The sequence below is a fragment of the Atta cephalotes genome (genome assembly GCF_000143395.1).
Source record: "Atta cephalotes unplaced genomic scaffold scaffold00033, whole genome shotgun sequence".
NCBI classification, from domain to species: Eukaryota; Metazoa; Arthropoda; class Insecta; order Hymenoptera; family Formicidae; genus Atta; species Atta cephalotes.
In genome coordinates, this window is record NW_012130097.1 from 3,268,642 (window position 1) to 3,286,323 (window position 17,682).

At 31.5% G+C, this 17,682-nt stretch overlaps 4 protein-coding genes across 4 annotated transcripts in view; 2 read left to right on the top strand and 2 right to left on the bottom strand.

Annotated features, from left to right (window-relative positions):
• Nucleotides 1-1,588, bottom strand: part of LOC105621407 (scaffold protein salvador) — a 6,202-nt gene extending 4,614 nt beyond the window's left edge. Inside the window, exons 1-2 of the mRNA XM_012202877.1 lie at nucleotides 1,498-1,588; nucleotides 648-724 (exon numbers count right to left, since the gene is read on the bottom strand). Coding sequence (XP_012058267.1) covers nucleotides 648-724; nucleotides 1,498-1,588 — 168 coding nt within the window. The remainder of the gene's footprint in view (nucleotides 1-647; nucleotides 725-1,497) is intronic.
• A 1,434-nt stretch (nucleotides 1,589-3,022) lies between these two features.
• Nucleotides 3,023-6,458, top strand: LOC105621408 (probable splicing factor, arginine/serine-rich 7). The gene is made up of 3 exons (XM_012202878.1): nucleotides 3,023-3,344; nucleotides 4,472-5,252; nucleotides 5,877-6,458. Exons 1-3 carry the CDS (start codon nucleotides 3,023-3,025, stop codon nucleotides 6,259-6,261), a joined length of 1,488 nt encoding a protein of 495 aa, XP_012058268.1. The 3' UTR covers nucleotides 6,262-6,458.
• A 1,702-nt stretch (nucleotides 6,459-8,160) lies between these two features.
• Nucleotides 8,161-9,822, top strand: LOC105621409 (protein abrupt-like). Its single transcript, XM_012202879.1, is given in 5 exon segments — nucleotides 8,161-8,181; nucleotides 8,183-8,194; nucleotides 8,547-8,747; nucleotides 8,819-9,398; nucleotides 9,539-9,822. Coding segments are annotated over 5 exon segments (1,098 nt in total).
• A 3,443-nt stretch (nucleotides 9,823-13,265) lies between these two features.
• LOC105621463 (transmembrane protein 208) lies at nucleotides 13,266-16,765 on the bottom strand. The gene is made up of 5 exons (XM_012202931.1): nucleotides 16,760-16,765; nucleotides 14,146-14,295; nucleotides 13,842-13,978; nucleotides 13,509-13,593; nucleotides 13,266-13,403 (listed from the first exon to the last, which is right to left on the bottom strand). The coding sequence occupies exons 1-5, from the start codon at nucleotides 16,763-16,765 to the stop codon at nucleotides 13,266-13,268; spliced, it is 516 nt and encodes a 171-aa protein (XP_012058321.1).
• Between the last annotated feature and the right edge of the window lie 917 nt (nucleotides 16,766-17,682).

The following is a 17,682-nucleotide window of genomic DNA, read 5'->3' on the forward strand; positions in this document are numbered from 1 at the left end:
AACTTTTAAAGTTTTAAACGTTTAAAACGTTAAACGTAATTAATATAGTTAATTAATTAACTTACTTACTAGTAAGTAGTGACGAGGACGACTACTACTCCCTCCCCTCCCTCCTCTCTCTCTCTCTCTCTCTCTCTCTCTCTCTCTTGGGCTAAAAAAATATTTCCCTCCTGTTTTTATATATCGGTTTAATGTCACTGTTGTTTGTTGCTTTTTAATATTCAAACAAAAAATTTAAACTAAGTAAATAAGTTACAGTAACTTATTTACTTAGTTATTTTTTAAAATTTCCAATTCCTATCACATATAACATTACACTATAACAATTTATTGATCAACGAAAAAAATTTTTCAGCAAAAGGCTACAATAATCTCTTGTGAATATATGACAATAATAAAAAGATTTGCTTATACTGACAGTAATAAAAATTACTTTTGGAAATAATAAGAAATAATATTATATAATTTATATAAGAAATAATATTATATAATAAGAAATAATATATATAATTTAATACTGATAAATCTCAACAATACTTATTTGCTGAGTAAACTTTCAATTTTATTTTTATTCTTTTAATGGATTCAAAGAACATTACATAATGTGATGTAGTATGTAATACATTTATGTACAATACAATTTTTACCGTAGAACTTGGCATCATTGGATGATTGTTACGCCGCCTAGGTTTTTTGTTCGGTTCTGTTGTCCACACATTGATAACTAAATATAAATAACATGAGTTGTATAATTAATATTTCTTTTGCAAAGTATAATAATAGTACTAGTTAGAATATGGGTGATATATGAGGAAAGAAAATGAAAGAATGAAAGACTTTATCTTAAAAAAAGGGAAGGAAATACATTTAATTAATCAATTTGTGTATGTTTTATTAAAATTTCTATATTCATAAAAATTTTTTATATTAATTCGTTGTGAATGTCGAAAATGACGTATGCTCCTGAAAGATATATATGATAATGAAAACCTCTTTCTATTTCCAATTATAATTAAATTAAGTACAAGGTAATAGGGTGATAAATTCATAATGACAAAAATGTAAAATACATGAAAAAAACGTTTCTCCTAATTTAATTTGAGCTTAAAATTTCCTCTTTTATACTCAATGATTTTATACTATAGTAATAGATTTGTCGTCGATCTTTATATGTAAAATCATATTTGTTTTACAACTTAAACAAGAAACGGCAAGAGTAATGAGGAATACTTTGCAAAACCGAATATTTACATAGACTTGTTTTTTTATCGCTCTGCTACATGTATTATACTAAAAAATTTTCTCGTGCTTTCGTCCAACTCTAAATATGCATCTACTATCATTTTCAGTACAAGTATACTATAGTACAAGTATACAGTTACAAGTATACTAGTGCAATTATAAAAAACAAACCAAGTTCAAACATCTAAGTGCTAAGAAAGAACATATAGCGAAAAAAAGAGAAAAGAACAAAAAGCAGATTCTTGAAACACATACTTGGCATCTCGGGAGGCGTTTCTTTCTTCACATATTTGCCAATTACTCCCTCCTTGATTGTCCTGAGATCTTTATTCTTTCTTGATAACATGTTGCGAGTCTTGTCGACAGTCGCGCGAGAGAGAAATATTAAATCGGAGCGAGAACTAATTAGAATCGTGTAGCTCGGTCAAGTGTAAACGTTGTACATATAATGACGTTAACAACACAAAAACAACTTAACCTATTAAGCTATGGGTAATTGTTTAGTTGAGCTTCCTCTATTCTAATTTTGATAAAATTATGCTCATTCGACGTTTTTTTGCATGAAACAACCGAATTTTAGGAATTCTTTAGAAAAAACTATCGCTGTCTTTTGAGTCGAGATACTAATCCGTTACAGATTATTTAGGTTAGGAAATCTGTCATAGCTAGGTCAATAGCCAACTCTGGAATCTGGTAAAAAAAAAGTTGATAGAAATAAATTGAGAACAATAGGATTTCTATCAATTTATATCGTTTTTTATAAATTTATATCATTTTTTATTACCGATCTCACGAACATCACGATTGATCGGATATAGTGATGGGCGATATCATGATATATAAAAGCGCCTTTTCATGCTCGACGCTCATTTTTGGCGTAAAATAAGTCACGTGACAAAAATTGACGAATATCAGTCTGGATCCTCATACAGCACTTTGATACAAAGTACTCATTGGTAAAAAGATTGTAGGAGTAAAATTTACCCCCATCACTCATTTTTCACCAATCAGCATTCGATTAAAGCTATTGTCTGTATGAGGATCCGGGCTGATATTTGTCAATTTTCGTGATTTTCGTCAAGCGTCAATTATGATCACTTATATTTTGGTGACGGACAACGCGATGCTACAAATATTTTGAAGCATTTTTTAATTGGTCAGTTTGCAAAATTCTTTCTTCTAATTGGTCCATTAAACGCTTCAAAGCGTTTGTAGCGAGACTTTGATCACAGCCTTTGACACTGAAAATGAGCGTCAGTGTTAGCATGAAAAGGAATCTTTAGTGTATAATAAGTCACGTGATAAGAATTCTACGAATATCAAGCGTTGACTGGCACAAACTCTTGCATAATGCATAATGCATAGTGCATAAGGGAATCAACTAATTGAAATTCTTCTTTTCTAGGAATGAAAAGAAGGGAAAGATTCTGATGATTAGTTGATTCGCTTTTGCACTATGAGTTATGCGAGAGTTTGTGCCACGGCTCATGAAAAGGTACCTTAAGACAAAACGAATGCGAAGTACGCTACATGCATATCTCAGAACGCACCCTATGTTTGTTGCCCCAACAACGTCAATTGAGGTGAATTTAGGAAACCGATGAAAAAGGTTCGAACATAAAGTGTTTTTCACTGAAGATAAAAACGAGTTTTTCGAAACAGTCTTTTGTTTCAGGATAATAAAGTATTCGTTACAAAAAAATGATAATTTAGCCTCTCGCATTAAACGTAACCTCTATAGCCTTGTTCACATACGAGATCACAGATCGCTGTGGACGGAATGGCGGTTGGATCAACGAAGGTGGTTCAGGTGACAAATATCGCGCCTCAGGCCACCAAAGATCAGATGCAAACACTTTTCGGGTATCTAGGCAAAATCGAGGACATCAGGTTATACCCAACGATTAGGGATGTCGCCGTGCCTGTGCAGTCGCGTATATGCTACATCAAGTTCCACGATCAGGGTTGCGTCGCTGTGGCACAACACATGACCAATACTGTTTTTATCGATCGTGCATTGATAGTGATCCCATATCAAAATGGAGATATTCCGGATGAGCAGCGTGCCTTGGAGCTAACCAACAATGGCACAGTTGTACCAGGTAAAAATATGGTTTAAACTATTGGTTTATAATAGATACCTATAAGTAAATCAACACTTGTTTATGAGCTGAATGCTTCCACCTTTTTACAATCTTGTTAGAGCAAGACTGAAAACAAGGGATAAACACCAGGATTTAATTCTAGCATAGAATAAAAGAGGTATAGGAGCCTATTTTTCAATTTGCTATTACATTAGCTATTTTTGTTTATTGATTATTTTGTTTATTGTTTATTTTATTTATCCTTTTGTCTGCGACACTCAAAAAATTGCAATAAAATTTAGTAAAATGTTTAATCTAGTCATCATCAGTTATAAATAATCACTGATATAAGTAATATATCAATGATAGTAGAGTAATATATCAATGATATTGACATATTACTCAATTACTGTATCAATATCTCACATATATATATATACATCATAGATAAATTTTCGTATACATTTTAATTAGACATCTAATTTTAATTCTACGAACTACATTCTTTATGCAAACTATTAGTCTATGAATTACTATTTCGTAAGTACAGATTGTACTGCTTATTTTACAATATAAGCGTAATTGTGAATAGTTGTAAGAATTGATCACAATCGAATATTCTCTATTTGTGATTGATAAATTTTTATTATAATCATTTTACAATTTTATTTGTGCAATTGTAAACTAGGTTTTGTACGAATGCAAATGTTGTCATACCATGACAGCTCTAGAGCATTATATTGGACTAAGAAATAATAAAGAGGATTTTAATTTCAAATTTTTTTTTGTTGTTCTTGGCATGAACTCCACCTCAAAGGTATTAATGTATATATATATATATATATATATATATATACTTCAATTCTGAAAAAGAATTTTTGAATCTATAGAAGAGGACACTTACATTATGATTAATCGTCTTTAGGATTTCCTCAAAATAAAAATTTACAAGTAATTATTTCTTATTTAATTTTTCGAACTTTGTTGCTATAGTACTTTGAGTTTCGAATTTTGATTTTAAATTTACTTCAAATTTGCACCTTGTATGTATGTAAATTTAAAAAGAGAAAACACTCTTTTTCTTAATTTCCAAAAAATGCTTTATCGTTTTTTAACATAGATCTTACTCTTTTTTATTCTTTTAGGTCTCTATCCATCAGAACCAAAGTTACCACCGAACGTTGTGAATGCTATTGAAGGTATTCCTCCAAATCATGTCATTACCACGATGGATCCCAAGCTAGAGGCGAATAGCTTGCCGTCCTATCCACACCTACCAGGTCATTTGGACAGCAGACGTATCGAAGAGATTCGTCGGACGCTTGTGGTAGCAAATTTGGATACATCGGTGAGCCCTGAGCAGCTGTTGGACTTCTTCAGCAACAACAACATAGAGATCAAGTACCTGCGTATGTGCAGTAGGGACTCGGATGCTGATCATTATGCGCTGGTGGAGCTGTCTGAACAGGCAGCTGTGATTGCGGCGTTGCTACTGAATGGAAAGCAGCTTGCAGAACGATCGATCAAGCTATACCACTCAACGCAAGCAATTGCCAAACCAGAGGCAAAGAGCAACGAAGCTGCACAAAAGGAAATTGAAGAAGCAATGTCGCGGGTAAAGGAGGCACACAATCTCATCTCTGCGGCAATCGACCCGATGATCGGTATGCTTTCCAAGGATAAGCGAAGCAGAAGTGGCTCGCGCAGCCGTAAGTCTCGTTCGCGATCCCGCGGACGTAGCCGACGCTCGAGATCACGTAAGCGTTCACGATCGCGCCACCGACGCTCGCGATCTCGTCATCGGCGTCGATCGCGTTCGCGCTCCAAACGGTCTCGATCGAAGGATCGCAGGCGCAACTCTCCATCGAGACGACGCAGCAATTCGCGTAGTCGTCACCGTTCGCGTAGCAGATCGAGAAGGTCGAGGTATAACTAAACAATCTTTTGTCTTTGCCAAAGTCATATTGTATTCACACACATATATTGAATTCTACTTAGTGTATAGCGAATTCGATCATTCTTGCACTACGAGTGATCAGTGAATACTGTGAAAAGCTGAACATGAAATTAGTGTAAAGTTAAATATAAAAGTATTGGGTTGTCCGGAAAGTTCGTGCCGACTAACCTATATAATTGAATAAATGTATACTAAAATTTAAATTTTCTGCGTTTCAATTTTCCTTCAATATCGACACGAACTTTTCGGACAACCCAATAAATGAATATTTTATACGATTAAATATCTATTAATGATATTGTCACATTATTTAACATAATATACATGTATTATTTTGTTCTCAAAGTTGATTATATTATATTACTGCACTGAGATATTTTATATAAAGCAGCTTTTAATATACACTGAATGAACTCGCGTAATGCGAGTGATGGAATTCACAAATTCTAGAAAAATATAAAGTATATTGTAGAAAAATGTTTCAGTATGGAAAAAAGGAATTCAGGATGCGAATGAAATCTCCGTCTTTAAAGAGATTAGTATATTTTTAATACATTTATTAATACATGTATTAACTTTTTATCTCGTCAAAGGTCACGTCGATCACCATCTAGGTCAAAAGAGCGGAAGAAGAGATCACCGCGTCGTCGCAGTCGTTCACGTTCACGAAGCAAGGGCTCTACATCCAGGTCTAGGCGGTCACGTTCAAAATCTAAATCCAGATCATCCAAATCCAAATATTCCGTGGACAAGACCAAGGATAAAGATCGAGAAAGGCGCAGCAAAGATAAGTCAGACAATGGTAAGAGAAGCGATAGTGATCGGGAGAGGGCCGAGAAAGAGAGCAGTAGAAGCGAAAAGAAATCTAACAAGGAGAAGCGATCGAGTGACAAATCGGATTCTAAACAATCAGATGACAAGAGTAGATCCGCATCGGAGAATGACAGCAAAGAGAAAACAATGGATTCGGAAAATTAGAGGACTCCATTCATCATTGATACAGTTTTCCAAGTATCGTGAAATTCAACAAACTACCTGTCTTTATCGCTAATGTATTGATGCAGTGACAAAAATATATGGATATACAGCATTCTCTCGAAGAAGCAATTCGTATGTATTGATCGAAATGTATCATAGATTCAGTTTGTTTTTACAAATGAATCTTCATTTTTCTGGGAATCGGCGATAGTTTGATCTCCTTCTTATCCTCTTTTTCCTTTTTTGAAATATTTCTATTAAGCATGTTTTTAGATGACCTAGAAAAACAATGCTTCGTTTAAAATAACTTGGCCAAGGAAATCTTTAATCGTCGATATATATTATAATAATGGTGAAGAAAAAAAAATGAATGGCACAAAAAATTAAATAGAAAATAGACCATATGTTTCAATATCTACTGTAATCAATTATAGGAATTCAATGTGCCTGTTAATTTAACATATTCTGTATTATATGTACCGTCGATGGTACATGTTAAAGTACGTCCAGAGCCGAACTTCGAATCGTGAGCATAATAATAATATATTAATGAACAAATTTTTATGAAAAATATTTTATAGTTTCATGCATATAAATTTGTCTTGCGTCGTATTTATAGTGGGTGTACAGATTTGCATAATGCATCACATAACGCATAAGAAAATGTACTAATCAAAGTCCTTCATTTCTTTCCTTTTCATGAAATAAAGAACTTTGATTGATTGGATTTCTTATGTTTTATGTGTTAAATGAGAAGCACAGACTCTTGCATAACGCATAAGACATCCTGTTATGCATTATATAAGAGTCTGTGCTCCTCACTTAAAGTAGGAAGCAAGACTAGAAATCCAACTAATCATGGGCCTTCTGTAATAAACTATTAGTCGTAAATTAGAAGTCAAAAGTTCAAAATTGATTAATCACAGTCGTCAATTTTTTATTTATGATTAATGACTTATTGTAAAAAGCCCATCAGAGTTCTTTATTTCTTATTATTTTTTATGAAAAAGAAGAAAACAAAAAACTTTGATACATTTTCTTATGCATTATGTGTTAAGCATTATGCAAGAATCCGTCCTCCTTGCTTAAGGTCATTCTACATTGATATCGAAAGCATCATGACTTTAAAATTGAAGCGTTGGATTGGCTGAAGCAACAAGCTTGTGACTTGCGATCTATGATTCGACCAATGTAGAATGGCCTTTAACTTAATCGTCATGATTGCCAACGTGATAATTAAATACAAAATAGAAGAAGAGAGAAGAAGTCCTAATACATTAAACTGCTGTTGGCACTTCTGCGAGTTAAGGTGAAAGCATCAACTTCAAGCAGCAGAAGCAGCAACCAATCAACGAGGCAATTTTTACAATGAAAACTCTGCATCATCAAGTGAGAAAAAGCAGAGTTTTCATTGGATATAGCTCGTCGCTCAACGCTCGTGTCCAGTGTGCAGTAGGTATTATATCTTGAAATTTCATTGTAGATGCCGCTTTATTGTAGCAAGTCCATTATGGTACTGTTTGGCCATTTGAACGATTTGTGACAACATTAAAAACGATAACCGAACACATATGCAATTATATTAAACGAAAACAATAAAAATAAAGAAAATAATACATGTTACTTTTTAATATCTGCTAAAATCTTAAGGTAATTTTGCGTTTCCTTTATTTATTTTTAAATATTTTTGAAATGTTTAATTATCCGTTTTTATTATAAAGATATCAAAAATATATATTGTTATTTATTATTGGTTTTATTATTATTTTTTAAATCTTATAATACCATGCCTCATTCTTACCATCATGAGTCACTAGAACTTCGTTCATATTCACCTATTTAAAATGGTTCAAAAATTCTCTAAAAATTCACAAATCTACATTCAGCTTTCTAAAACAAATGTTTAAACTTCATTTGGAAAATAAAATATAGTGTAAGTTATGATATTACCGAAAGACTCACAAGTTGGGAAAAAGTAAGGAATCACTGCTCACTAGTGACCCATAATAGGAAGGTATGGGTTAAGTATTAGGTTAATTCTATGTATAATCATTAATTTCATATTAAATTAATACTTAATATTAAATTAATTGTTGAAAAACTAAAGAATTTAATATTTTGTTTAATAATTCCTTCTAACACATTTGAAAACATAATATTTTATATATAAATATTTATGTTTTTATTTTTTTTACATTACATGTGTTTAATAATATTAGATTGTAAGAAATCCTTTTCATGATTATTTAAAGGGCTTAGATCATTAAAAATTAATTCTTTTATAGAGAAACATGACTACGAAATTGTCATCAAAGGAATTTTCTTTGAGATGGAATGATTTTTGCAACAATTTGACTTCAGGCTTTCTTTCTCATTTGAATGAGAACAATTTGGTTGATGTAACAATTGCTGTAGAGGGACAATTATTAGCTGCCCACAAGCTAGTTCTGTCTGTATGCAGTCCTTACTTCAAAAATATATTCAAGGTATGACTTCATTGTTAACAATGCCGTGTAAATAAAATTGTACTTAAGTAACACCTCAAGTTGTTTTACAGGAAAATCCTTGTCAACATCCAGTGATAATATTGAAAGATGTAAAGCATACAGAAGTAATATCTCTATTGAAGTTCATGTATCAAGGAGAAGTGAATATAAAACAGGATGACTTGTCTACTTTCCTAAAAGTTGCACAAATGCTGCAAATAAAAGGATTAGAAGGTGGTGAGGGACACATCATACCATTGTTAAATGATTATGTCAATGTGTCAGATTCACATGATTTCAAGGATGTAAATGCTTTATCTGATGTTCTAAGCGAGAAAGAAGGCAAGAACAAAATTCCAGATGAATCTGTACACTCTCGCAGGATAACCAACAGGAACAATAAAACGAGAAAGAAACAGATGGTCGAGGACAATTATAATTCGATCAAAAAGTTAAAAAATGAATCAAATGTTGATAGCCAGGATGATATTTGTCTTTTGTCAGATAACAATGACAAATCAGATAATGTGAATGATTCCAATTATGAAAAGGATAGATGTAACAAGACTACTAAGGCTATTAATAATAGTGAAAAAATAATTGAGTTGTCTAACGAACAAAATTTGGAAGGAACCTCATTACTACAGTCAGGTATTTTATTATATTATTCATAAACATAATGAAATATTGATTTACTGATTGCAAGATTTTTATTATTAAACTATTAATCATTTGATTGTTGTGAAATGAATCTTGATTAAAAGAAAATTGATATAAATTTTTTGATACAGATGTGGAACCAGTGGTCTACAGACTATCTGCCAGAGGTAGACCACAATTGGTCCACGAAGGATACGTGTACAACATGACCTCTCGTTCTAAAGTATATAATAGCTCACACTACCGTTGCGCGGAGCAGCATCGCGGTTGCCGCGGTAAATGTTCTGTGATCGCTGAGAGATTTATGCCGACGGGGGTGCACGAACATAATCATCCACCGAGTTATCAATCAGAATACAATTATCGAAAAAAGAAGGGTCTAGACACTGATATTAAAGAAAGACTGGTCCAATGATGCATTTAAAGACATATTTATATCAAGATATTTTGTCTTCATGTGTGTATGTGTTTACACGCGCGCGTGTGTGCTGTTTGTGCATGCACGCACACATCGATATCCAGCAATTGGAACAGGTAATACGTTTAGTCAGAAAGAGACAACATATTTTTTATCTAAATCTGAATAAAAATTATATTTTTGTATTATATGCATACCTATTATATGTATACAGAGTGAATACTAAGTGAATTTGTGGGAGGAATAATTCCTTCAAATCTTTTAGAATACTTGGTATCTTACCTGTATATAATTGTCGCTATATATATAATTGGCTCCATAATAATATAGTAATCGAACAAAAACATTTGTAATAAAATCTATGATTAGAGATATAAATTTAGATATTTTCAGTCTAAGTCAATGCTCAAGATTTGCAGTTCTGAGTATACTAGCTTAAGGTACTTTCCATTCATTACAGATTTTCAAAATGATAACGCCATAAGCGAGAAAATATACGAAAATTATTACAAAATATATTACAAAATATATTAAAATAGAAAGATTTTCAATAAAGTATCTACACTTAATAAAGGGTATAGTCCATTTAATGCTACAAATGCTTCGAAGCATTTGATTGACTATTTGATTGAGCATTTGATCAGAAGAAAGAATTTTATTAATTAATCAAAGAATGCTTTAAAGCATTTATGGCATCAAGTGGACCATAGCAAGAGTATACTTATAAAATATATCGAAAATTATCTTTTCGGAATAAAATCATATTGATTTCAATTTGATAGCTTTGTCGATAGTTTTTCGTTATGCTTTATTTCATTTTTTGATTAGGAATAATTCAATTTTAAATATTATAATTTTAAATATGCCAATTTTGATCATCGAAAGAGGAATTTTCGATATATTTTACGTTCTATATAAAATGATTGCAAATATTGCTTTATTAAAAAATACATCTTGATATTTCCAAAAATTTTCTTTATATTTTTTTTCTGTAGATCTATTCTGTAACTTTTTAATGACAGTTCGGTATTATTCTGCTGTCATTGCGTAACTTTTTTAGCATGTGTAATACCTGCGTAACGATAGTGAAATTACTATTGTGAAGTTTCAGAATAGACTAAAAAAGTATAGAAATTGACTCTTATTTTACAACAGTAAATTTAAAAAACAAAACGACTAGAAAAGAGCACATAATATAAGCACATAGATATAAGCAATTTTTAATAGTTCATATATTGTACTTAACATATGGAAAAATGTTTTTGATCTTTACTTGGTCTCTGTCAGTTCTAACAAATAATAATAACAAATTAAATTTTAAATCTTACACAAATAATTTTAATAAATAATAAGTAATATTTTAATGAATAAAAATAATGTAAAAGATTAAACAAAAAATATAATAATAAGAGACCATGTTATATATACTAAACAATTTCAAATATGTAAAAAATAAGTCAACAAAATTAATTAAGATAAAAATTCATCAGAGACGAGAATCCTCTAAGTCCATAAGAGAGTGTAGTATGAAGTCCGATTTGAGAGAGTGTAGTATGAAGTTCCAATAAACCGTAGCGCGTTTCTCATGATTCTCCCCATTGCCACTCGCCCGAAGTCGTGGCCATGGTGGAAAATTATGATTTAGTCGGTAATATAAACGGATCCCTCATATAGCTTCTCGGAGTCTTTGTATCTTCTTATTAAATTAGTAACTTCTTTCTCCAGATATAGAGATCAACATGGTCAAAACATGAATGTCGTAAATAATATATGGAAGAGCGAAAATGTAAACTCATCATCATAACTCAAATGAGTACACAAAATACAATTGGTAGATGTTCCTGTATAGCTGATCATAAAAAAGTTGCAACACTTTTTGCGATAGGTTCAGAATGCAACTTGTTCACCAAACGATTGATTCTTATTTATGAATCTACTAGATAAATAATCGGCTCTGGATGCTTCCGATAACTGAAATTTGGATTAGTTCCACTAGGATTGAAAAATATCTAGTAAAATTGAATTACTATCGTTTCCGCATTTCATGTAATGGCACTCTAAAAGTTAATCAATCAAAGCTAAAAGATTTTGAAAATTCTTAACTGTGATTGGTTAATTCTTATGATACGTCTTTCGATTGTTGTTCCGAAAAGTGTGTGCGGACCCCCTAAAGCGTGTTCAGATTCCCATATGGGTGTCCCCAAGTGTCACTCTTGTCTAATGTTTGATAAATAAGAATGGAGTGATACCTGGATGACACTCTGAACTCAGCACTAATGAGATAACTCTCATTCCATAATATATATTTTGATAATTTTACGACCCTAATTAATATTTCGGTTCGCTAAGTAGAATAACGCTTTATGCAAGAACGTGTCAAATAAGCTTAATTTCATTTAAATTGATTTTTGAGATAGCTAAACTATATAATTACCAAATGTAAAATACATACAAGTATGATAGATTATTATTTGATTTTTATCTATTTAACCATCACTTCAACATATTTCAACGTCATTTGTTATTATTATTATAAGAAGGCACTTGTATACACGCGCACGCGCATGTGTGTTCTCATTTTATTATTCAAATTCTCACGCATATAATAAAAGATTTTAAAAAATTGAGCATTATTGTATTATCGCTATAATTACAAAAGGATCATTTACATTAGCATAATTAACAAAGTTAGGTAAAGATTAACAAATCGAGATATTTCTTATCCAGGAGTAGTTTTATTCCTATATAAATAAAGTGATGGAAGTAATATTTATTAATATATTATAAGCTAGTGGAAAAATCAATGGAATCCACTGAGAACATGGGATTCTTTGTTTTTACTATTAACAGTTACAATTATGTATGTTATGACTGTTCCACTGGACTGATCTTATGATTATTCCGGTCATCTATTATTCAACTTTAAATGACTTTAAGATTTTCTTTATTTTCCTACTTTAATGTAATATCTCTTTTTGAATATATTTAATTAAGATTAACTTTCCAATAATAATGTATATAATTTAGTATTGCTTCCGACTTTTTATATAGGAATGAATTTACAAATACTATCGAATAAGAAATGTCTCGTTACTTATAGACATAATAAAATGGATTGCAGTCTGCCGAGAATCAATTGTTTAAAATGCAAAGAAGTAAAGGCGAAAAATCTTTCTCATTTTGCCATTTTCCTCCTAATTCTGTGAAAGTGTTTCCTTGTTTCGTACATTTTTGTAAAAACCTCCAAAATCTTGTTTCATTTAATATTTATCCTATATAAATGTCGAACCACAGTCTCAATTTTCTTGACAAGAAAAAAATCTTAAATTTTCCAAATTTTTGTCTCTTTCCAGTTTTTTGAACTTACTACCATCCCCTTGGTTAAATCAGGTATAATTCAATGGAATTTTCTTATTGTATAGCAACGAAGTTGCTCAATTTCATTGATATCGCTTTGCCATTTTCCTTTCTAACTTGCGCATTTTCTTTTCGTTCATCTCAGATTGCTCTTGTGGCTGAGCAAAGAACCACGGAGCCAAAATTTGTTTCCAGAGCACCCAGCTTCCCCTTAATGGTACCTGTAGAATTTCCAAAATATGCAATAACAAGAATTCCACATATATGCGGTCTTTTTGTGACATTGAATAAGAAAAGCAATGCAAATGATTTATCGAAATACCTACCAAAAGCCACAATAACCAAAAGTAGTTCGAAATAAGGGACAGAATTTGCACTCCTGACGTTAATATGATTAAATCTTTGAAATGTCTGTAAACAAAATTATGATATTTTGTTCAATAAACAATAGGATCCAGATAATAGTAGACATTCCAAGGATGTCCATTTTAAATTCAATTCATATAACAAATATATATTTCATGAATCTGACAGATCTAATTTGGACATTCTATGAACATTCCAATGTCTAGAAGTGAATGTCCAATACTGGATGTCCTCATGCTATCTAGGGAGAAAGTAATAATGATGAGAAGAGTACAGTTATAGCAAAAACTTACTCTGCTATACCACCTTCCATATTGAGATCAACACCTGGATCCAGGAGCTGGCCGGATTCAGAGTACGTGGCGCGAGCCATGTACGACATGAATTGGTAGCTTCCTATATATATAATTGCAGAAAATGCCATTAGACTCTGTAACAATAATACACAGTTAGGGATTTCATATAGCTATAGAGTTATATCGGTATCCATAGATTTGTTCGCGTCGAATGCTCCAATGTATGCTCAACTATAGCTCCTACAACGAGGCCATCGGAGCTCATCAGAGTCACCCTCATCAGACACGAGATTCAACTTACTATTGTCAGTGCGTTGAATTCACGCAACATCATCGTTATGAAGTATATTCCCATTGCGCCTAAAGCCATGTAGATGTAAAAACTCAGCGTAGAGACATTCTCTTCCTTTATTTGCTTTGCTCCTTTGGTCAATACTTTACCTTTCTTTGTCTGTACAGGGGTACGTTCAGGAATTACGTCCAATTAATTCTAAGCTATGATTTACATTACGAGTACTCGGGATTGAGAATATTATTCATAAAAATAGATGTTACTACTAATTTTTTTTAAATGTTAAACTTAATTGTTACTATTATTTGTCACTAATTTTAAAAAGTAACGCATTATCGTTACTTAGAAATTCGTGATCTTTTTCATTACTTTTGTGTAATGTTAAAGTTAAAAAAGATTTTAACGGGAAATAGAAGTACGTTTTACTTTGTTATAATAACAATTTGATGTTGCGAATCTTTTTATAACGATAATTTTAATATTAGTTGGAAAAGTCACTCATTACTAGAATTGCTAACCATAATCTTTTAAGAGTACATAAGGGAGACCAAGATTAAATGAGGACTTTCTTTTCAATTGCAGTTTTCAATAATAAAATAAACAATTTTAGTCAAATAATTATTAACGTTTTATAGAGTGTATAAGACTATAAGACTATAAGACTATAAGTATAAGACTATAAGATGGCAATAAAAAGTTTTAGTGTTTGCAATTTTATTTCATCCATATACACAAAAATGTGATTCGAAAAATGAAATTTCAAAAATTATTTTTAACTTGATCGAAAACACGTTTAACTACCTAAACATAATAACATCCGAACTAACCAAACTTCCTTAGTAAAGAAGACACACAAGATGCCTTCTACAAAATAAATTGGGAACTCATAAGATATTTTTGCCACTCAAAATTCAAATGCTAGCTTAGTTTCAGTGCCCATTTAGCCTCGATCTCCCATATTCTTTTTGAAGTCGAAAAATAGTGTATTCTTACTTTTCACTTATTGCATATATATTTTATTTTTTTTTTATATATTGTAGTTTTTTTGGAAAAAAATAAGACAAAAAAATTATTTAATATTTATTATTTTATTATTGTATAAAAAAGTTTTACTTGGCTTGTACTGTGTTCGCTTTGAACATGTAATGTATAAATATTTATACATACATTTATTTATATATTACAACATGTTTGTATATTATATATTATAGGGATTTTATTAAAGATTTGGTTATATATATTTGTTGAAAAAACTTATAAGTTGCAAAGTACGTGGAATATATGAATCAATTTTATTTTCTCAGTTCTATTAACGTTAAAAAAATCTCATTAAAAAGTAAAATGTGAATAAACATTTATAATTTTATGAAAAATTTTATTGAATAAAATCAATCAAAATTACATTTTAGAAATTTCATTCTATTACATTCAGCATTTAAAATAAAAAAAACCACCTCATTTTTTCTTTTTTTTTTCGAAAGTATACTCTTTTTGTTAATCAATGTATATATGCTCTTTTCGTGCGACCGAGACTTTTTGGCAACTCTATTCATTATTGAAAAAAATAACTTTTTATTTGTAATTAGTTACTTTTATTCGTTACTTGTAACGGAAAAAATAACTTATCGATATATTATAAATTATTTATTATTTTTTTCAGTAAATAACGCGATCATGTAACTTTTTTTTTAGAGAAAACGTGAAAAATGAACATTTTTATGTATGAATGTATGTGTATGCTTACATGTGTATGTATGTATATATATATACACACACTCGTCAAAAAATTTTCACTTTTCATGTTTCCGTCTTAGAGAAAATTACATAATCGATACATTGGATTGAGTTCATTATATTTCGTGTTCTCCTATTGGTAGAGCGTGTAACATCAATCAATAGTAAAACATCTTCCAACTCAGGTTGCAAACCCGATCAGGCCGAAAATGCAATCAGACTACGGGTTAACGATTACGATCAATAGTTGTCCGATTCTATTTCAGCCAATTGTGATAGACTCGCTACATAGTGATTGGCTGAAGTAGAATTAGGCAACCATTAGGGTATATTCACACAAATTAGGGTATATCCACACCATTAGGGTACACATATGCATACAGAAAATTATTCAATTGCATTTCTCTTATAAAATCGCATGTAAAATGTGATTGGATAATTTTCTTTATGCGTTTATGCGACTATGCAAATTTGTGTGGATATGGACCATTAAGTCGATTCTACAAATCTATAGTCAGAAGTTTTATACTCCTATTCATAGTTGGATCTTATATTTAAGCCTATAATTTATATATATATATATATATATATAAATTATATGTGTAGTTTTGCATTGTAATTGTAAAGACAACCATTTTCCACAAAAACACAGTATAACATAGCAAGAAAACAGCATCCAGATTATGTTGTACAAATCATTAATCGTACACAGTGCAAACAGCTTCAAAGCAATACCAGATGTGAATGTATTTTGTCGCTTGATAATAATAGTACACGCAAGAGGATTCATAATACGAGTAATCTAAACAATCGGAACGTTCCTTATGAAAACGTCGATTAAATAAGAATGAACATTCATTGCGAAAAAACATGTGAAATATAAACTCACTGTCATCTTATTTAATCTTCCTATCGAAAGAGTTGGTAATAAAATTTTGTCTTCCTCACTGACTTTAATGAAATTAGGCTCATTCCATTCGTTTTTGCACGACAAAGATGAATTTGAAAGAAAGCGTCACTCTAACTTATAGACCAACATATTAATTGTTAAAACGACTACTCAGGTTAGGAAAAGTGTCAGCCACGAATACTATGAAGCGAGCATGCGCTATGATCACATTTCTTTGCAGCATGCTCTATGGCCACATGAGTATGAGTTTTTGGTATTTCTCGCTACAGGATGTAACTTTACAATGACCTAGTTTCCACCGAGGATTAATCCGGATCAGAATGTAAAAACCAACCAATCACAATCAAGTATTTCCCTGTTACAATCGAATGACAGGGAATGCTCGAGTAGTTGATTCTTATTCAGATTAAATCCTCTGTGAAAACTAGGCCAATGCGTTTAATTTAACTGACCAATCGCATTTGTTATTTAGTAGAATTGACTAGAGATCCTGAGGGAGTGTTTATATTGGCCATAACCAGCCATATGTCGTAATCTTTAAGAATTGACTAATCACAGTCAAGATAGTCGGCACGCGTCTACAGTCCACTTGATGCTACATGTTCGAAGTATTTTTTGATTGGTCAATCAAATGCTTCGAAACATTTGTAGCGTCAAGTGGATCACACCCTCTAGCCTGAAGATTTAGTACAGAGACGAACCACATTTATTTTTGACGATACGATTTTATCGATAGTGTCAGAAAATGTATGTAATTACGTAGTCCTCAAACTGAAAATGGATGTACTGGCGGTAGTGTATGCGATTTCGATGTGGAAAAGGCCGGTAGAGTCTCTCTTAGGTTTTTCTCTGCTTCCGCAGATGGAATGCGCAAGACGTACCGGAAAAGTGCGCGTAAGCGC

What these genes read in the sequence shown, in the direction of transcription:
- LOC105621408 (XM_012202878.1), top strand. Translation starts at nt 3,023, where the DNA reads ATGGCGGTTGGATCAACGAAGGTGGTTCAGGTGACAAATATCGCGCCT. An exon ending in CAATGGCACAGTTGTACCAG is followed by an intron (nt 3,345 to 4,471) that starts GTAAAAATATGG and finishes TTATTCTTTTAG; the next exon opens with GTCTCTATCCATCAGAACCA. An exon ending in AGCAGATCGAGAAGGTCGAG is followed by an intron (nt 5,253 to 5,876) that starts GTATAACTAAAC and finishes ATCTCGTCAAAG; the next exon opens with GTCACGTCGATCACCATCTA.
- LOC105621463 (XM_012202931.1), bottom strand. An exon ending in ATGGAAGGTGGTATAGCAGA is followed by an intron (nt 13,594 to 13,841) that starts GTAAGTTTTTGC and finishes TTTTGTTTACAG; the next exon opens with ACATTTCAAAGATTTAATCA. An exon ending in TTTGGTTATTGTGGCTTTTG is followed by an intron (nt 13,404 to 13,508) that starts GTAGGTATTTCG and finishes GAAATTCTACAG; the next exon opens with GTACCATTAAGGGGAAGCTG.